The sequence below is a fragment of the Zonotrichia leucophrys genome, chromosome 1, assembly GCF_028769735.1.
Source record: "Zonotrichia leucophrys gambelii isolate GWCS_2022_RI chromosome 1, RI_Zleu_2.0, whole genome shotgun sequence".
Taxonomy (NCBI): Eukaryota; Metazoa; Chordata; class Aves; order Passeriformes; family Passerellidae; genus Zonotrichia; species Zonotrichia leucophrys.
The window spans coordinates 99,925,815-99,942,375 of record NC_088169.1 but is presented as its reverse complement, the minus strand read 5'-3'; the positions used below and the strand labels follow the sequence as shown (position 1 = coordinate 99,942,375).

General features: G+C 44.1%; 2 protein-coding genes across 11 annotated transcripts in view; one reads left to right on the top strand and one right to left on the bottom strand.

Annotated features, from left to right (window-relative positions):
- SENP7 (SUMO specific peptidase 7) overlaps positions 1-16,561 on the bottom strand; it is a 65,548-nt gene that overhangs the window by 40,058 nt on the left and 8,929 nt on the right. For 3 of the 10 annotated variants that reach the window (XM_064725196.1, XM_064725223.1, XM_064725230.1), the window contains exons 1-2: positions 3,318-3,539; positions 2,040-2,086 (exon numbers count right to left, since the gene is read on the bottom strand). In XM_064725196.1, coding sequence (XP_064581266.1) covers positions 2,040-2,075 — 36 coding nt within the window. In that variant the 5' untranslated portion in view covers positions 2,076-2,086; positions 3,318-3,539. Of the gene's footprint in view, positions 1-2,039; positions 2,087-3,317; positions 3,540-16,561 lie in introns of those variants that run through there. The other 7 variants (XM_064725205.1, XM_064725241.1, XM_064725250.1 and 4 more) reach the window with 5 other exon arrangements.
- LOC135453871 (putative protein ARB2BP) lies at positions 3,710-8,710 on the top strand. Its single transcript, XM_064725339.1, has 3 exons — positions 3,710-3,812; positions 4,078-4,151; positions 6,797-8,710. The coding sequence occupies exons 2-3, from the start codon at positions 4,119-4,121 to the stop codon at positions 7,826-7,828; spliced, it is 1,065 nt and encodes a 354-aa protein (XP_064581409.1). The 5' UTR covers positions 3,710-3,812; positions 4,078-4,118; the 3' UTR covers positions 7,829-8,710.

Sequence of the window (16,561 nt, the reverse complement as noted above, 5' to 3'; positions counted from 1 at the left end):
AAGTCTTTTGGTATGATAATTTAGCATCAGACTTTAATGTTCTCAAAATGGTATCAGCTATTGTCATTGCCAGCTCCCACAGAAATGGAGAGAGCATTTTGAAAATAATTATTGAAAGAGAAAGCAGTTAATAACTCACATGAATTCACCAGTTCAGAAAAAAAACATATGTAGGAAAGAAGGTTTGTTCATTGAAAATCAAAAAAATAACCAAACTAAATTTGTACTAGTTCATAAGACAAGGAAACAGGATGATATTTTCTATCAGTTAATTAAACCAATAAAGTATCAACTGAAAGAATAAAAGTGCAAACATTGCTATTTCTCCAGGCATCCTGAGAAGCAAAACCTTACATTACAAATACAACCAGATGAGAATGTATCAGAGAGGGAATGCAACAGTTACACATCTCTGAATCTAGCTCAGGCAGGAAAAAGCTGAAGCTACTCCATATGATGGACACTGTAAAGCATCCTATGAACTTGATTTGCAAGCCACCAGATGCCTTGCATTGTAACATGAAATTAAAAGCAGGGATTCCAGAACAGTGACTCCAACAACCTAATTATTAGCACCTTAACTGCATTCATTAGCTCAGCAGGTAGTCCTTCAGACAGACCATAAGGAAGTATGCTGCACCATAATGAGAGAATATTTCAGTCCTTCAGTCTAAATCCTGAGTGCTCTTACTCCTTCTCTACACTTTGAAACTCAGATTAAAGTTTTTTTAATTAGACCCAAATTTCTATACAGTATCTCGGGCTGCCCTTGATGGTCAAACACTGTAACAAACATTCCTTTAATAACAATTTCTTCAAACTCTAAAGGATACTCATGTCACACACATCTCAGACAAGTACCACCCTTTTCAATCAACACAGAAGGATTGAAACAAGACATTTTCTTATTCAGCAGCTCCTACAAGTAGACTGTTCAAATTTGGTTGGTTGGTTTTGTTTTAGAAGGGGCCTACAAACATGTTTATCAGTCAGAACGCATATTTCTGATCTGCACTGTAACAGCTAGGAACAGATTTCTTACTTCAGACCTCCACCTGCTGCCTGGCTAGCAGCTTCTGTCATGAGATTCCAAAGAACACACAGTTATCTAGAATTTTAACATCCATTTAAAATTAAAGCGGTTCTGATAATTCTGTAATGACATAACAGACAACACAGAGTACAGATAAAGTCAGACTCAGTAAAAAGAAGAGACAACTGACAGAAAGGGATAAAAAGCACAAGATACACTAACCAACAACATTTTCAGCTCACCACACAGAATCTTCCCAATGCTTGCACTCATTAAGAAGATGTTGGTTTACAGCACCCACAATTAACTTACAGAGCAAGCACAAAGTCAACAGACAAAGAGAGGTCTGAATCTATGCTAAACACAAGGTATGCAGTTGCCTCAGCTTTTCTCAAATAAAAAGTGACTAACTCTACACATAGATGTGCATACACACTTGGCAGCCTCATCTAAATCAGCAATACTTTCCTGAAGGTTCCCACCTGTAAAAGCAAGGGCCAGAGAAAGTGCATAAACACAGTGCCGGAAACAGCTCATTTCTAAACCACTAGATCACCCAGACCTCACCCAATCATACCTGCTCCTATGTCCATCATTTGTTCTCTCCAGTACTCCCACTACTAGAAACTGCTTCTGAGAGGGATATTTTAGGAAAAATACACACCAGCATAAGAAGCTTCTGAGTACATCTTTGCAGATAACCAACTTTTACACAGTTTTGTAGCTGTTCTACTTACTTCAAATTATTCTACAATTTGAAGTGGTAGCCTAGATGTTAAAATAACTTGGAAAACACTATTTATGTGTAACCAAATGCTAAGCCTATAATGTGTTAATAAATGTACAACAGTAGACATTAGTATTGACTGCTACCACAATAAACAGTTTCCCAAGAAAGCATGTTCCAACAAAATGAAGAATCAAATTTGGTTGTACAAACACATCAGAACACCCCAGGATATCCATAGCCTCAAAATAAAATGGTGAAAATTTCAGGAACACTTACATTGGCATGACTTGAAGAGGATGTTCTTCCTGACATTGTTTTCTCTACTGGAAAAAAAATACAAAGAAAAAAAAAAGAAACTTAATAATTTCTGGTTTATTGATTAAGAGGCAAGTAGAACCACAGTAGTAGGCACTAAGAAAGAACAAGAAAATAATTTTTGAGCAATCTAGAACAAAAAAAAAACCCACATTCATAACATGGATTGGTTGCCCAAAGCCTGACCTCGAAGACTCCCAGGGATGGGGCATCCACTGCTTCTCTGGGCAACCTGTTCCAGTCTCACCATTTGCATTGTAAAAAATACTTCTTCCTTGTGTCCAATCTACACCTACCCTCTTTCAATTTATGACCGTTCCATCTTGCCCTGTCACTACAGGCCTTGGTAACAAGCAATTGACAGCCATACACCTGAGCAAGGCTCTGGATAGTCAGTATAGACATTTTATTTATAAATTTTAATGAAATTGTCCTAGAATCTATTCTTAGTTAAGACATTGACTGATTAACTCCTTGCTGCAGGCACACAACTAATAAGAAGCTCACACTTAGACTATAGAGTGAAAAGGAGTAAAAGAGGACACCTGTACCACTGCAAGGGCTCCCAGAACAAGTAATAGTCAAGGATTCCTGTTAAACCTACAAACTTCATCACTAGAAGAACGCAGCCTCAGAGATTCCAGCATTTATAGGTATTCTCTTGATACATATTCTATATGACACTAGCATAAGACCTTGAAAGATTACAGCTAGTTTGCAGTCTCTCGAGAAGCCAAGTTCGGGGACTTTTACTTATCTGGGAGGTTTTTTTCAGTTAGAGCCATAGTCCCCCAGGGTGGGGAAGGGACCGATAAAGAAAAGCCAAAGTAGTGCCTGTTCCGACGCCTGCGAGGAGGACGCGCGGAGGAACGGGGGCCGCCTGACAGCTCGGGGGAGCGGCACCGACCGAGCCCGGCCCGGCACTGGGCCCCGAGCTCCGGGCCCCGACTCCCCCCGCTGAGAAGGGAACAGCTTCCCTCTGACAAACCCGCAAATCCCGGCGAACTGAGCCAGCAATTCTACCCTTTCACACTATCTTCTCAGCCTTCTCCCAGAGGCGCAGCAACGCCGCCACCAGCCCTCCCCCCCTCCCTCCGCTCAACCGCGCTGCCGGCTCCGCTCGTTCGTGGCAGACACCGCGGCCCCCCCAAAACGCTGCCGGCCGGCTGCAGCCCTTGCCCTCCCCCGCCGAAGGACCGGACAGGACCGAACGGCCCCGGTGTCAGCACCGGCACTCACCCTCACCGCCGAAGCTGTTTGCCGGAGCTGTTCGCCCGGGCCGGCCCCGCCGCCGCCGCCTGCGCAGCTTCCCCGGCTACTTCCGGGCCGGGCACCGCCCCGCTGGGCCGTGCCGGAGCCGCCGCCTGCGGCCCCTCAGGCCCTCCGAGCTTTAACCTGCTCGGAATGAGCTCGGTACTGACTCGCTGAGAGCCACTAAAGGGCCGATAAACCGCATTGCTTGTAAAGGAGCAATAATGAACCCGGGCCGGCCCAGGTTTAAGTTGTACCGTGCTAATGATAGCCCCCTCAGCTGACACCAGACCCTGCCAAATTAATCAAATTAACGCCCTGCCCGGGGGGGATGCGCAGCCGGGGAGAGCCCTTATAACCCCGGCTGGCCGCAGTTTGCAGCTGCTGTCCTTAGAAATCCTCCTGCAGCCGAGGGGAGAGGAAGATTCGTTGGCTGGGGGTTTTTTTTGCTGTGTTTTCTTTTTTCAGGGTAGCTTCAGAATTGTAAGTTTTCCTTTGCTTTGTTTCTTCTTGGTCGTGGGAATTAAAGCTGGTATGGACGAATATTTCGTTTCATACTCGAGGTTTAGCTGTAGCTAACTCTCAGGTGTGAATTACAAACGTGAGAGGCTAGTTTGTAACTTGGAACTACTGGAGCGCTTTAGGTCGCCCCAAACCATCAGCTAGTGACAGATCTTGTAGATATACTCCCCAGTACTTGAAGTAATGAAAACTGAAACCATGATTGGGTTTATTTTTTTTCATGCAGAGGACTTGTCTACACTCCCAGAGTGAAAAAGATTTCCATCTATGATGATGACAGATTTTACAGAAGAGCATACGGTAATATTGGGCTTAACTAGAATGGAGTGGTTTTAAATGGAAAACAAAGTCATCTTTATGGATCTTATGTAGTACTTATTCTGCATTGGTATTTACAATATGCCAAATGCTGCAACAAGCACCAGCTGAATTTACATCTGAAGCACATTAGAATCTGAATAGAAAAGTGGGAGGAAGTGAAAGAGGGATTATTTTTCCCCAAAAGCAAATCTTTAAAACTAAAGTAGCAATTGTAAAGGCTGCCAGCATTTACAACCTTGAATATTGCATTTATATACAGACAATGAAGTAGAAACAGCTATCAATGCTGATTTAGAATGCAGACTTACAACAAAGAAGTGCATGTGTTATGCAGCTGTATCTTTAACCTTTAATTGCTACTTTTTAATTCTATAATTAATTGTGTTCCTACAATAAAATCAGTTCTCTGGACTAATAAGTATATAATTCTAAGCTACTATTTAAGTAAACTCCAAAATTATAACCTATCATTAATTGCCTCAAAACTTCTCATTTTCCATCCTGAAGGCAATTTTAGGAAGGAAAGTCATATGTGCACTTTATGTAAAACTGTGTTTGTTTATGCCTCCTGAAATCTTCAGCAACCCCTCACAATGCTTTGTAAAGTAGATGTTCAGGGTTTAATTTGGAATCACACATCCTTGTTTTAGAACTGAAAAAACAATGTTGCTGTTAGTAGCTGCATTAAAAGAATAGTAACCTCCTGTTCAGAGTATGCTGAGAAATTAGTCTCTCCAATCTTTTAGGGGTGAGGGGGGAAAGGGACTGAGAGGTGGTCCCCAGCATGCCACTCCAAGGAAGCTGCACCTGCCTATTCCTAATTCTTACAGAAAGCTTTCTGCCTTTCTTCAAATGCATCTTTCCTTAAAATATGCCCATTTTTCTCCCACTTTGTCTCATGGGAACAACAACTGGAATATGAGTAGCTTCTTTCCCACTGAGTATTATCTCTTTTGCATTAATTGCCCATTAATGGGCAATTTCAGTAGTACAGCAGACTGTTTTCCCATCTCCTTTGTGTCTTTCATGCCTTCCTGCAGAATGAAAAAATCATAGATGAATGGGTGCCCTTGCATTTTCTTTGCGTTGTTTCCATTTCAAGAAACTGGCAAGAGAGTAATAAATGGATTATATATCATAGCATATGATTTTTCCCCTTTTTCTATGTGTACTGATTAACCCTAACCCTAAAAAAGGAGAAGGCATAATTTTCTAGCCTGCTTTCTGTTATTTACAAGACAGGAATGACCATGAAGAGAGAACTTAATAACACTGGCCCAGTGGAGATTACTCAAAAAGAAAATACATATGGTCTTTTATGTGTTGAAAAGCAAAAATGTTTTAGTTTGGTTTTGTTTGGGGTGTTTTTTTGTTTGTTTGTTTTAATTTAGGAGTGTAAGAAATAATTTTGCTAAGCACGTCAAGGAAACTTGTATTCCTTGAAAGATTTGGGTTCCAAATCAAGTCGCTTACATGAAAATATTCAGATCACTTTTTGTCCTAGTAATTGGTTTTATCAAATGGTACAATGACTTTTAACATAGAATGTAATTCACTGTGTTCTATAAAACTTCTTTTAGTTCAGCAAGAAAAACGTAAAGGTATACAGTCTAACTTGCCAAATGTTACTTGATTCAGACCGTTTGCAGGAAAAAAATATTACTGTATCAGGACTAACTCCTGTAAAGGTAGGATTCTGACCACATCAAAGGTTATACCCTGTTTGCTGCTCTACAGCCAGTGATAGTCAGTAGTAGATTGAAGAATTACTAGGAAAATAGAAGGTTATGCTAAACTTAATTTTTCAGCTACTCAAAAATCGCTTTCTGGTGTAATTCATTTCAGTCATTAGAGATAATCTAAACTTGGAGATCTCAGTCCAACCTCATGATAGTTTGCTGCCTGGACTTTGTTTTCTCCTGCTCCTGGATCACAGTGGCTACTTTATTCTGTCATCCATTCCTCTGTTTCCATGTGGCAAGTTCTTGCAAGGACGAATGACTAATTAGAGTGATTAGCAGAAAGCAAACACATCATTATTATCTGTTCTAGTGCAGCTGAAGGTAGAAGAACATGGAGTGTATGCTGGTACACCAGCAACTGGAAGGTTTAAGTCCTTAGTAAACACAGCTTATTTTCTTTAAAAGCTCAGGATGCAGTTATGACACTTGGCCTATGTCCAGCTGCCTAGGCCTGTATTTCAAAGGTGGCCTTGAAACTCAGTGGAGTTCCAAGATAACGGCTAGGAGACAGCACAGTAAAAGTTGTTCAAGTGAACAATGAACCATGTACATGTGTCTCCTTCTTAAAGCCCTTAATTCAAACTACCTTAAACAGATCTTTAAATAAACATGCTACTTAAAAATTTTTAACTACCAAACTGAAATAAGGCGTATTAAAGGCAGAGGAGTTACTGCTGTTGGAACTTTGCAAGTGACATCTCTAAGAGGTTTTAGAAGCAGCTGGTTTGCTATGCATTACCATTAAATACTCTGGTTCAACAGGTATTTAATTTGTAACAGCTTTTAAATCTAAATTCTAATGCAGGGAGGGGTGGGTAGACAGGTGTTGTGTGGAGGTCTATCACTACTTAAGAAGACAATAATAGTCTTCTTAATTTGTAGTGGTTACAAATACAGCGTGAACTCAGTTTGAGGAAACTAACAGAGGGTTCCAAGTATCAAGAGCAACTAAGATATGACTTCAATATAAAAGGGGAACTGAGGCACCTGGATACAAATGAGTCCTTTGTTTTCAATTACTACAAGAATGAACATGAGCAGAATCATGAACGCTACGAAGTTCTGGGACATTCTATTACCCAGTATGTTTATGAGCTCCTGGGAAGAGTCTGCATGCTGCAGAAGGTTTATATTCCTACTGATGCTACAGAGGATGAACCAAGAAGCTTCTTTTTCATGAGCAGGGATGCATTAACAAGTTCCTCTAGCCTAATTATCTTTCTTCAAGACCATGGAGCTTTTTGTGCTGGACAGTGGGGGCGAAGGGCAATTGTCAGTGAGGGCTTGAAACATGGAACACAAATACCATTCATCAAAATGGCCCTGAAGAGCCACTGGGAAGTGATTGTACTGAACCCCAATGACAATTTCACTGATATGAAAACTGAAAAGGAGACATTTTCTGTCAGGCAGTCTGCCTGTTTGATCCCCAAAAGGGGCAGCAGCAGCCCCGAAGAGCACACCGTGTATGTATGGGATCATTTCATTGCAAGGAGTGCAGCCAGCAATGTGGCCTTCATTGCCCATGGCTATGGTGGGTTGGTGTTTGTTGATCTGCTGGTGCAGAGAAAACGTGAGGTGATGAATAAAGTGTACTCTGTGGCATTCATTGACTCCACACACAACATACAGCACCAGAGCAGACACGATCCAGAAATACAGGAATGGATACACAAAAACTGCCAAGAATGGGTGTCGAACAGCAAACCCCTAAACAAAACTGTGCACTGTCTCATGAGAGTAAATTGTCCTACTTTCTCTGCTGGAACAGAAAAGTATGGTTTAGCACCCTCCTGCTGCTTACAACCCATCTTTAAGTACTTGAAGAGCATGCTGAAAGCCAAGATCACAACAGCCTTGAGGAATTCACCTGTTGCAACCAGAAGCAGCACAAGGAAGAAGACAGGCAATTAATAAAGGTAACACTGGTTTGTTCTTGATAGTGATCTCTTCCTTTCATAAGTGCCTCTGCACGTTTCAGTCACTTAAGCACTTTCATCTCACTGTGGAGAAAATCACAGTTCTAAGTTTGAAGCTATGTTTGGTTTTGAGAAGTCTCCCCCTCCTGTTTGCACCAAAAACTCCTCTTTGGCTGTTGCATGTCCCAGCTAGGTGGTGACAGTGGTGGGGTGACGGTCCCCCTTTCGGGGCTCCACAGAATCCCAGCTACCAGAGGAGGTGCACACAGAACAAAGAGGCCACAGCAGCACTGGCTTGGGGTGGCACTGGGTTACTTTATTTGATGTTACACTCCCCGAGTCTTGGGGTCCCAGGCAATGAGCTGGGGGCAAGCAACAGCTGATACAGGGGAGCAGGTCTCAAGGGAGGATACAATGTTCAGCTAATCGGGAGAACTGGGGGTGGAACATAAGGGCAAAGGATACAAGAGAGGAAAACTGCTTCGGACTGGAGGGGTTAACAACTGGATGTGGGAGGAAAGGGTTTGAAACTTGGCAGAAAAGTAGCTAAGTAGCAAAGAAATAAACGGATACCTGGCTCAATTGAATAACAAAGACAAGTCTGTGTCACTCCAAAAGCAAGGGGGGAAAAGCCCAACAAACTACCAAACAACAAATCAAACAATTACCTGCAAAATAAAACCACACTGTAACATTTGGCAACTCGATTCATGACCTGCTGCACACAAAAAAGATGCATTGCACAATGAGCATTAGAACCAAAAGTCCTACTAAAATATTAAGCCCTATTTTTAGAAGCTCTTTCCACAATGGAGAAAGATCAAAAAATCCAACTACATCATCAATCCAAGATCCAGTGATCTCCCCAAGCTTTTTTATACTTTCCCCTATCTTTTTGATGTTCTCATGAATTGACTCTGAGTGATTTGTCAGGTTCATGCAGCACATTCCCTCAAATTCCTCACATCCATGTCCATGTGCCAGCAGCAGATAATTGATTGCTGCTCTATTTTGAAGAGTTGACCATCTCACACTGTCAATGTCTTTAAACATGTCACTCAGTGCAAGAGGGATGGATTGAGCATGTTTGCTCAACCAACAACCCATGTGGTCCAATTGAGTCAAGGCCACCCCCGACGTTGTCTGAGGTGCGAAAATCGCAATGGCAATTCTCCTTGCCTTGTCCCAAGTGTTTACCTCATCATCACAATTTGGACTATACTGTTCCAATGATCTTTTCTCTTTACGTTTTTGCTCTTTCAATGATTTCAAATCAGTTGACAACAATGAAATTCTTCCAATGCTGCATGGACCGCCTTTGACATTTGCAGGGATGCCATGCCAAATTCTGTCCCCCCAAATTCTGTCCCCTGTGGCAATTGTGCTGGAACTTGGAGCAATGCTTTGGTCATCGTCTTGGTATATTTGCACCAAGCCGATGCATTTTTGTGAAAGGCATGATCTGGAGTGACATCAATGGTCCTATTTTTTGCTTTTGTCACATCCGAAATTTTGAAACTCATGCAAAGTTCCATTGTTGTGGACCCAAAAATTTCCAATTCCTGAGGTTCAGATGAAGCTGCAGGAAAGAGTTTTGTCCAAGAACACCACTCATTCACAGGATCCATAATGACCTGTGAGACTTTTACAGGAGTGTGTTTTGGAACCAGCCATTCGTCCGCTGGCAATCCAACCATGCATGTTGAAAATGGTCTTCCTGGCCTTAAGTGTATCAAGCAAATGCTGTCTAGATTTGCTGCCTGAGCCAAAGCTTTCCAAACGTTCTGTTTTGGTTGGACAATGGGCAAATCCGCCCCATTGTTTAAAGAAATAGGTGGAAGAATGAGCACACAAGCATTACGAAGCTCATGGCTTCACCCTTGGTGAGAAGCTTTGCCATGTTTTTGACACCCAAACTCCAAAAGAAACCCCCAAGTCCTTGTTCTTTTATGTCTTTTCTGAGTCGATGTCTGGAGTCTGGTTCTCTTCCGTCTGCGTGCTCACTTCTCTGTTTCCGGGATCAGTGTCTTCTTGCTCTCGAGTCCGAAATGGCTTCACGTGTCACGCCGACACCCACTTCAGACCTCGCCCTGTGGAATGTTGTAATCTTCGCCGCAGTGTTGTTCTTGCCTCTCTGCTGGGGCTCTTCTCCATTCTCTGCAGCACAGTCCTTCCTGTCTTCTCTGGGGCTCCTCCTGGGCTCTCGACCCACCCCTATTTATTTCAGTTGCCTTCATGAGCTACAGCTGCTGCCCAACTAAGGACCCTGCAGCTGCAGCTCGTTTGGAGCAACTCGGACCCACACAGGTCTCACAATACAACATATACTCAGGCCCCCACATTGACACACACAGATCTTACAATACAACATACATTCAGGCCCCCACATTGGAAACACAAGCAAAACCCTTGCCTCATGTAATTAATTTGAAGGGACCCTCTATTTGTCCTGTCTCTGGATTTCTGATCAAAACTAAAGGATTCTCCTTTAGTTTTGCCTGAGAGCTGTTCGAAAAGTGTCTTAAAATTGGTGGATTGGGCTCTGGAAGACGAGCTGTTGAGAAAATTCAACCCATACAATGACTTGTTCAACCTCATGGTTCCCCCCCTTTTTGTCGATCCAAAAGGGATTTTGTCCGGTTTTCGGCTGTTTGAAGGGCCTGGAAAGGCCCGGAGTGGCCTTGGGGCAGCCCGCGTATCAAAGAACGAGAAGAGGCTTCAGTTCTTCTTTCGGTCTTTATGTTTATTAATTGTTTATCTAAAAGATTTTCTTTCGGCCCGACAGAGGTCTGCTCAGCAGTCAGCCATGAGCACACTGTGCTGCCCTCCGGACAGCCACCTATCTTTATACCCGTTGTTACATGTACAATATTTATCATTTTTCCCCAATCCTTTTTATTTTTATTGTCGGGTGCACTTTCAGTAATGACCAATCCAAAAGTGCCACCATCACCAAAGAAGATGGAGGAGAAGAAGAAGAAGAAGAAGGACAGGACACGCCCCAATTCCTCCATCTTACTTCTCTAAACCCCCCTGTACATAAATCCTAAACCCTGTGTCTCACCCTCTAATTAACTAATCCCGTCACCATTCACCCCGGTGAAGTCCTCCTATCCTCATACAGGTGTCGTCTCCCGTGTAGGGTCAAAGTCCAGCCACCAGACACTTCTGGCAACATTCCAGGACTCTCGAGCCCCCCAAGGGTGGTCTTGGTGGCTCGGCACCTCAGGACTGAGATGCTGAGATCCCACATCTCCCCCTTCTGTTTGCACCAAGAAAACCTCCTTTATCACCCGATTCATGGCGCATTTCAGGCATACAAAGATGCACGGGACGACAATTATGAGGACTAGTAGGACTATTAAAACATAAAACCCTACCCTTAAAATTCCTCTCCAAATAGGAGAAATGTCAAAGAAATCTACCAGCTGATCGATCCATGATCCTGTGATCTCGCCAAGCTTATTTATGCTGTCTTTTATATTTCTAATGCTTTCATGAATTGATTTTGAATGATCTGAGAGATTCATGCAGCACATCCCTTCAAACTCTTCACACCCATGTCCATGAGCGAGCAATAGATAATCGATTGCAGCTCTGTTTTGAAGAGTCGCCTGTCTTACACCACTAACGTCTTTTAACATGTCATCCAATGCGACAGACACAGACCGTGCATGTTTGCTCAACCAGCAACCCATGTGGTCGATCTGAGTCAAAGCCACCCCTGATGCTGTTTGAGGTGAGAAAATTGCTGTAGCAATGCTTGTTTTCTTATCCCAAGAAAATATTTCGTCATTGCAATCTGTCGCATATTTTTCGATTGATCTTTTTCCTCTGTGCCTTTTCTCTCTTAGCATGTTCAAATCAGGCGACAGCATTGAAATTTCCCCAATGCTGCATGGACCTCCCGTGGCATTAGCAGGAATGCCGTGCCAAATTCTGTCCCCGCAAATTAAAAACAAACCCCGTGGCAATTGCACTGGGACTTGGATCGATCCTTTGGTAGTTCTCTTTGTATATTTGCACCAAGCTGATGCATTCTTATAAAACTCATGAATGGGAGTTAAATCGATAGTTTTTGCCTCTGTGGCCTTCGGAACTTCAAACTGCATGCAGAATTCCATTGTCATGGACCCAAAAATCTCCAATTCCTGAGGTTCTGTAGAAGCCACAGGAAGTAGATGTGTCCAAGCACACCACTCTTTCACAGGATTTTCAATGACCTGTGAAATGTTAACTGCGGAATGCCCTGGAACTGGCCATTCGTCCACTGGCAATCCAACCATGCTTGCAGAAAATGGTTTTCCTGGCCTCGAATGTGTCAGGCAAATACTATCTAGATTCGCTGCTTGAGCTAAAGTCTCCCATAGATTTTGCCTTGGCTGATTTACAGGTAAATCTTCTCCATTGCGTGCTGCAATGAATGAAAGGATGATGCACATAAGCATCATGATGCTCATTATTTCGCTCTTATACAGAAATCCCCAAAGTCCTTAGTTTCTTTTTATTTTTCTTCGGAATCGCTCTTTTCGGCCTGAGTCTCGACTTCTGTCTGAGTACTCGTCTCTTTGTTTCTCGGATCAGCGTTCTCGCGTTCTCGCGTTCGGAATGGCTTCACGTGCCGCGCCGACACCCACTTTAGACCTCGATCTGTGGAGATACAAGCGAAACCCTTGCCCCAAGTGATTAGTCTGAAAGGACCCTCTATTTGTCCTGTCTCTGGGTTCCTGATCAAAACTAAAGGGTTTTCGCTTAGCTTTGCCTGTGTGCTATTTAGAAAGTGTCTCACGATTGGTGGATTAGGTTCCGAGGATGAGCTATTTAAGAAATTCAACACATACAGTGCCTTATTTAATTTCATGTGAGGTGTTGCCTCTGGTTCACCCCTTCTCTGTCTGTCCAGAAGGGATTTCAGGGTGTGATGTGTTCTTTCAATGATCGCTTGACCTGTGGGTGAATGTGGAATACCAAACGTGTGTCTGACACCCCATTTTTTCAGGTATTTGTCAAGCATCCTGCCTGTATACGTTGGACCATTATCTGTTTTTATCTCCTGAGGCACACCTAATGCTGCAAATGCTTGCAGAAAGTGTCGGCAAGCATGGTCTGCTGTTTCCCCTGCATGTGCTGAAGCAAAGACTGCACCTGAGAATGTATCCACAGAAACATGAACATTTTTGAGCCTCCCAAAAGATGGATATTTCGTGACATCAGCTTGCCACAACTGAAGACTTTGCAGCCCCCGCGGATTGATAGCTCCGGTGGAAGAAGGTGGCTGCACAAACTGACAGTCTGGGCAAGCACTAATGATCTCCCTCGCCTGACTCTTTGTGAGACGAAAGGACTCCATCAGCGCTTGCGCATTCTGATGAAAGAACGCATGACTTAACCTTGCTTGCTCAAAAATGTCCGGCAGTGTTTGCGAAATGGGCATTGTCAACCTGTCCGCTCGAGCATTTCCCTCCGCTAAAAATCCCGGAAGTGTCGTGTGCGCTCTAATGTGTGTGATAAAATACTCTCTTTCCCTGTCCTCTAGCAATGCCTTCAAGCTCGTCAGATAGGAGTATAAAACCCCATTACTGACTTCTTTCAAGAGCGAACCTTCCAATCTCTTGACCACACCCGCAACATATGCGTAGTCTGTCACCAGATTGAGAGGTTGTTTGAACAACTGAAATGCCGGACAACAGCTGCCAACTCCACAATTTGTGGAGAGCCCTGAACCTTCCTCACGTCAGATTCCCAATCCCCTCTCGTTGAGTCTCTCCACGTGATCACTGACTTGTGTGTCTTCCCTGAGCCATCCGTGAACACTGTGATCCCGTCCAAAGGTTCTTCACTTATCCTTGGTTTTGTTTTATAACATATTTGCGATTGCAGTATTCTGTGTTGCGGAAAGTGGATTGTGCAAGTTCCTGGGAACGCTAACAATGCGATTAACAGGTCTTTCGATTGTTGCATTGCCCAATCGAAATAGTCTTGTTTCAAGGGTAACCTGATGATTGAGAATTCTCTTCCTGCCATTGTCAGCAACCTTGTTCTCGCTTTTATGATGATCTGTGCTGCCATCTCCAAATCTGTAAGAATTGTTTTTGCGGGCCTGTGTGGTAGGAAAATCCACTCTATGATTATCAAAGAGTCCTTTTGCGATTCGTCCCATTGGAAGATCAAACCATGGAACTGTGTTTTCTTTCCCAGCACTGCCAACTGAAAAGGCAACGTTGGAACAAATCGATGTGCCTGCCTTTTCTGTATTGCGTCTGCAACTTTCTCCAATTCCTTCTTCGCTTCTTGTGTTAGCGTCCTGGGAGACCGAATGTCTGTGTCTCCTCTCAAAAGATCGAGCAACGCTGGGATGTCGCTGTTTGTGATTCCCAAAACCGGCCTCATCCAGTTGATTTCTCCCAGAAGCTGTTGCAAATCGTGCAAATTGCTGATCTTGGTGCTGATCTCCATTTTTTGAGGTTTTATTGTTCTCTCTGAAATTTTCCACCCTAGATATTTCCAAGGTGCAACCTCTTGAATCTTCGAAATGCTGATTTCCAGACCTGCCTTTTGCACCTCTGCGATCACACAGTCACGAGCTTCTTGCAGCTCCTGTTGTGTTGATGCTGCAATGAGCAAATCATCCATGTAATGAATGATCTTTACCTTTGGTAATTTCTTCCGTGCTGGTGCCAAAGCTCGTGCCACATACCACTGACAGATTGTCGGAGAGTTTTTTAGACCCTGTGGAAGAACGACCCAATGGTACCGCTGCAGAGTCATTTCCTTGCTGATACTCGGAACTGAAAAGGCGAATCTCGGAGCGTCATCTGGATGGAGTGGGATACTGAAAAAACAATCCTTGAGGTCAATGACCACAAGCTGCCAATCTCTGGGAATCATTGAGACAGATGGAAGTCCCAATTGAAGCGGTCCCATGTCTTCTATGACTTCGTTGATCTTCCTGAGATCGTGTAACAATCTCCATTTGCCCGATAGTTTTTTCTTGATGACAAACACTGGAGAATTCCAAGGGCTGTCTGTTGGCTTGATGTGTCCCGCCTGCAATTGTTCTCGGACCAGGTTTCTCAAAGCACTCAACTTTTTCCGCTTAAGGGGCTACTGATCCACCCAAACTGGATCATCTGTTTTCCATGTCAGTTTCAGTGTGGCGAGTGCTGCAGTGACCCCTACTAAAAATCCACTTTGATCTTCGCACCCCATTGTGCCAAAAGGTCCCGACCCCAGACTGTGATCGGCTTTTGGACAATAAAAGGACGAATGATCGCCGTCTTGTCTCCTGGTCCCGTGACCACGACAGAATTCTCACTTTGCAGACACAGAGATGCTCCCCCTATGCCTGAGAGAGAACCCAATGGCGCAACCAAGCTCCAACTGCGTGGCCAAAAGATGTATGATATCACTGTTACATCCGCCCCTGTATCGAGCATGCCTGTGATCGCTATTGTTCCGTTCCCGCATGTCAATTGGCATGTGAGCGTGGGTCGGTCTCGACCTATGTGCTTCACCCATGTTGCATGTACTTCAACATGTTCCTTCATAGGGAAACCTTCTTCATTGAAGATTGATATGACCTCTCCAACTGCGTGTGGCAGCAATGCGAAGGCTCTCGCAACCACAGTGTTTTCTGGTACAGTCAATGGTGGACGAAGTGCTCTTGCCAATACTGTCAACTCTGTATTTTTGTCCGCTGAGATAACTGTTGGATAGACAATGAGTCCAAGAATACTGCACTTATCTTGTCCAATTATCAAGAAATCTTGCTTCTTATATGAGTCCCCGTGGATACCTGTTGGTATTTCCGCATGACTTTCGTCTAGAAAGCATACTAATTTTGAAGCTGCCAATGCGCACTGTGCCCCTGGTGGGAGGAGGTCTGGGTCACTGTGGAATCGGCTGAGGGTTTTGCTGAGGGCGTCTGCTTGTTGCTCACTGATGATTGCCCCGTCTGCTCTTGCGACACCGCCAGTACTTGTGTCTGAGCGCGCTGGTCCGCGCTGCGCCTCGCGTTTCCCGGATACGGTAACGGATTTCCATCCACGTCTTTCCAGGAATAGCATTCTTTCGCAGAGTGTCTTCCTCTTCCGCACCGTGCGCAAACTGGCCTTTCCGCCTTCTGTACTGGCGCTGGCGTATGTGTTTGTGCACAATTCCTTTTCATGTGCCCAAGCTCCCCACATCTATAGCACTGTCCTCTTGGGGGATTGTTCTTTTTCTGCATCGTCGCAAGAACTTTGTTGATGTTCTCATTCTGTTGATGCAGTATTTTTTCCAGCATCTTTTCCAGTGTCTTGTCCTCTGTTTGCTTTTCTGAATGTCCCTTTAATTGATTCTCCCATTCCTCTCTCAATTCGTTCTTCACAATCGCTGCGACATGCTGAGGTGTTCCCACCTTGCTGCATGCCTCCACCATCTCTGCCAAGGATGGCCGTCCTGGCATGGCGCTAATCACCCGTTGACAATCCGGGTTGGCATTGCCGAAAGCTAAGCTTTCCAAGAGAGGCCTCTTTGCTTCTTCTATCGTCACCTGTCGATCCACGGCTTGCGTGAGTCGATCGATGAACGACATGAATGGCTCTGTGGGACCTTGCTTGATGCAAGAGAACGGGACTTCTGGAGCTCCTGCTGGTGTGATTTGCATAATTGCCATCCTCGCTGCTTCCTTGATGTCACTTAACACTCTTCGTGAGAGCCGTGCTGCTTGTTCCCCTGGGTTGTCATC

Bases quoted from the DNA above. Each gene is read 5' to 3' on its own strand.
- LOC135453871 (XM_064725339.1), top strand. From the start codon at position 4,119: ATGATGATGACAGATTTTACAGAAGAGCATACG. The intron at 4,152-6,796 runs GTAATATTGGGC...CTTAATTTGTAG, and splicing joins ATTTTACAGAAGAGCATACG to TGGTTACAAATACAGCGTGA.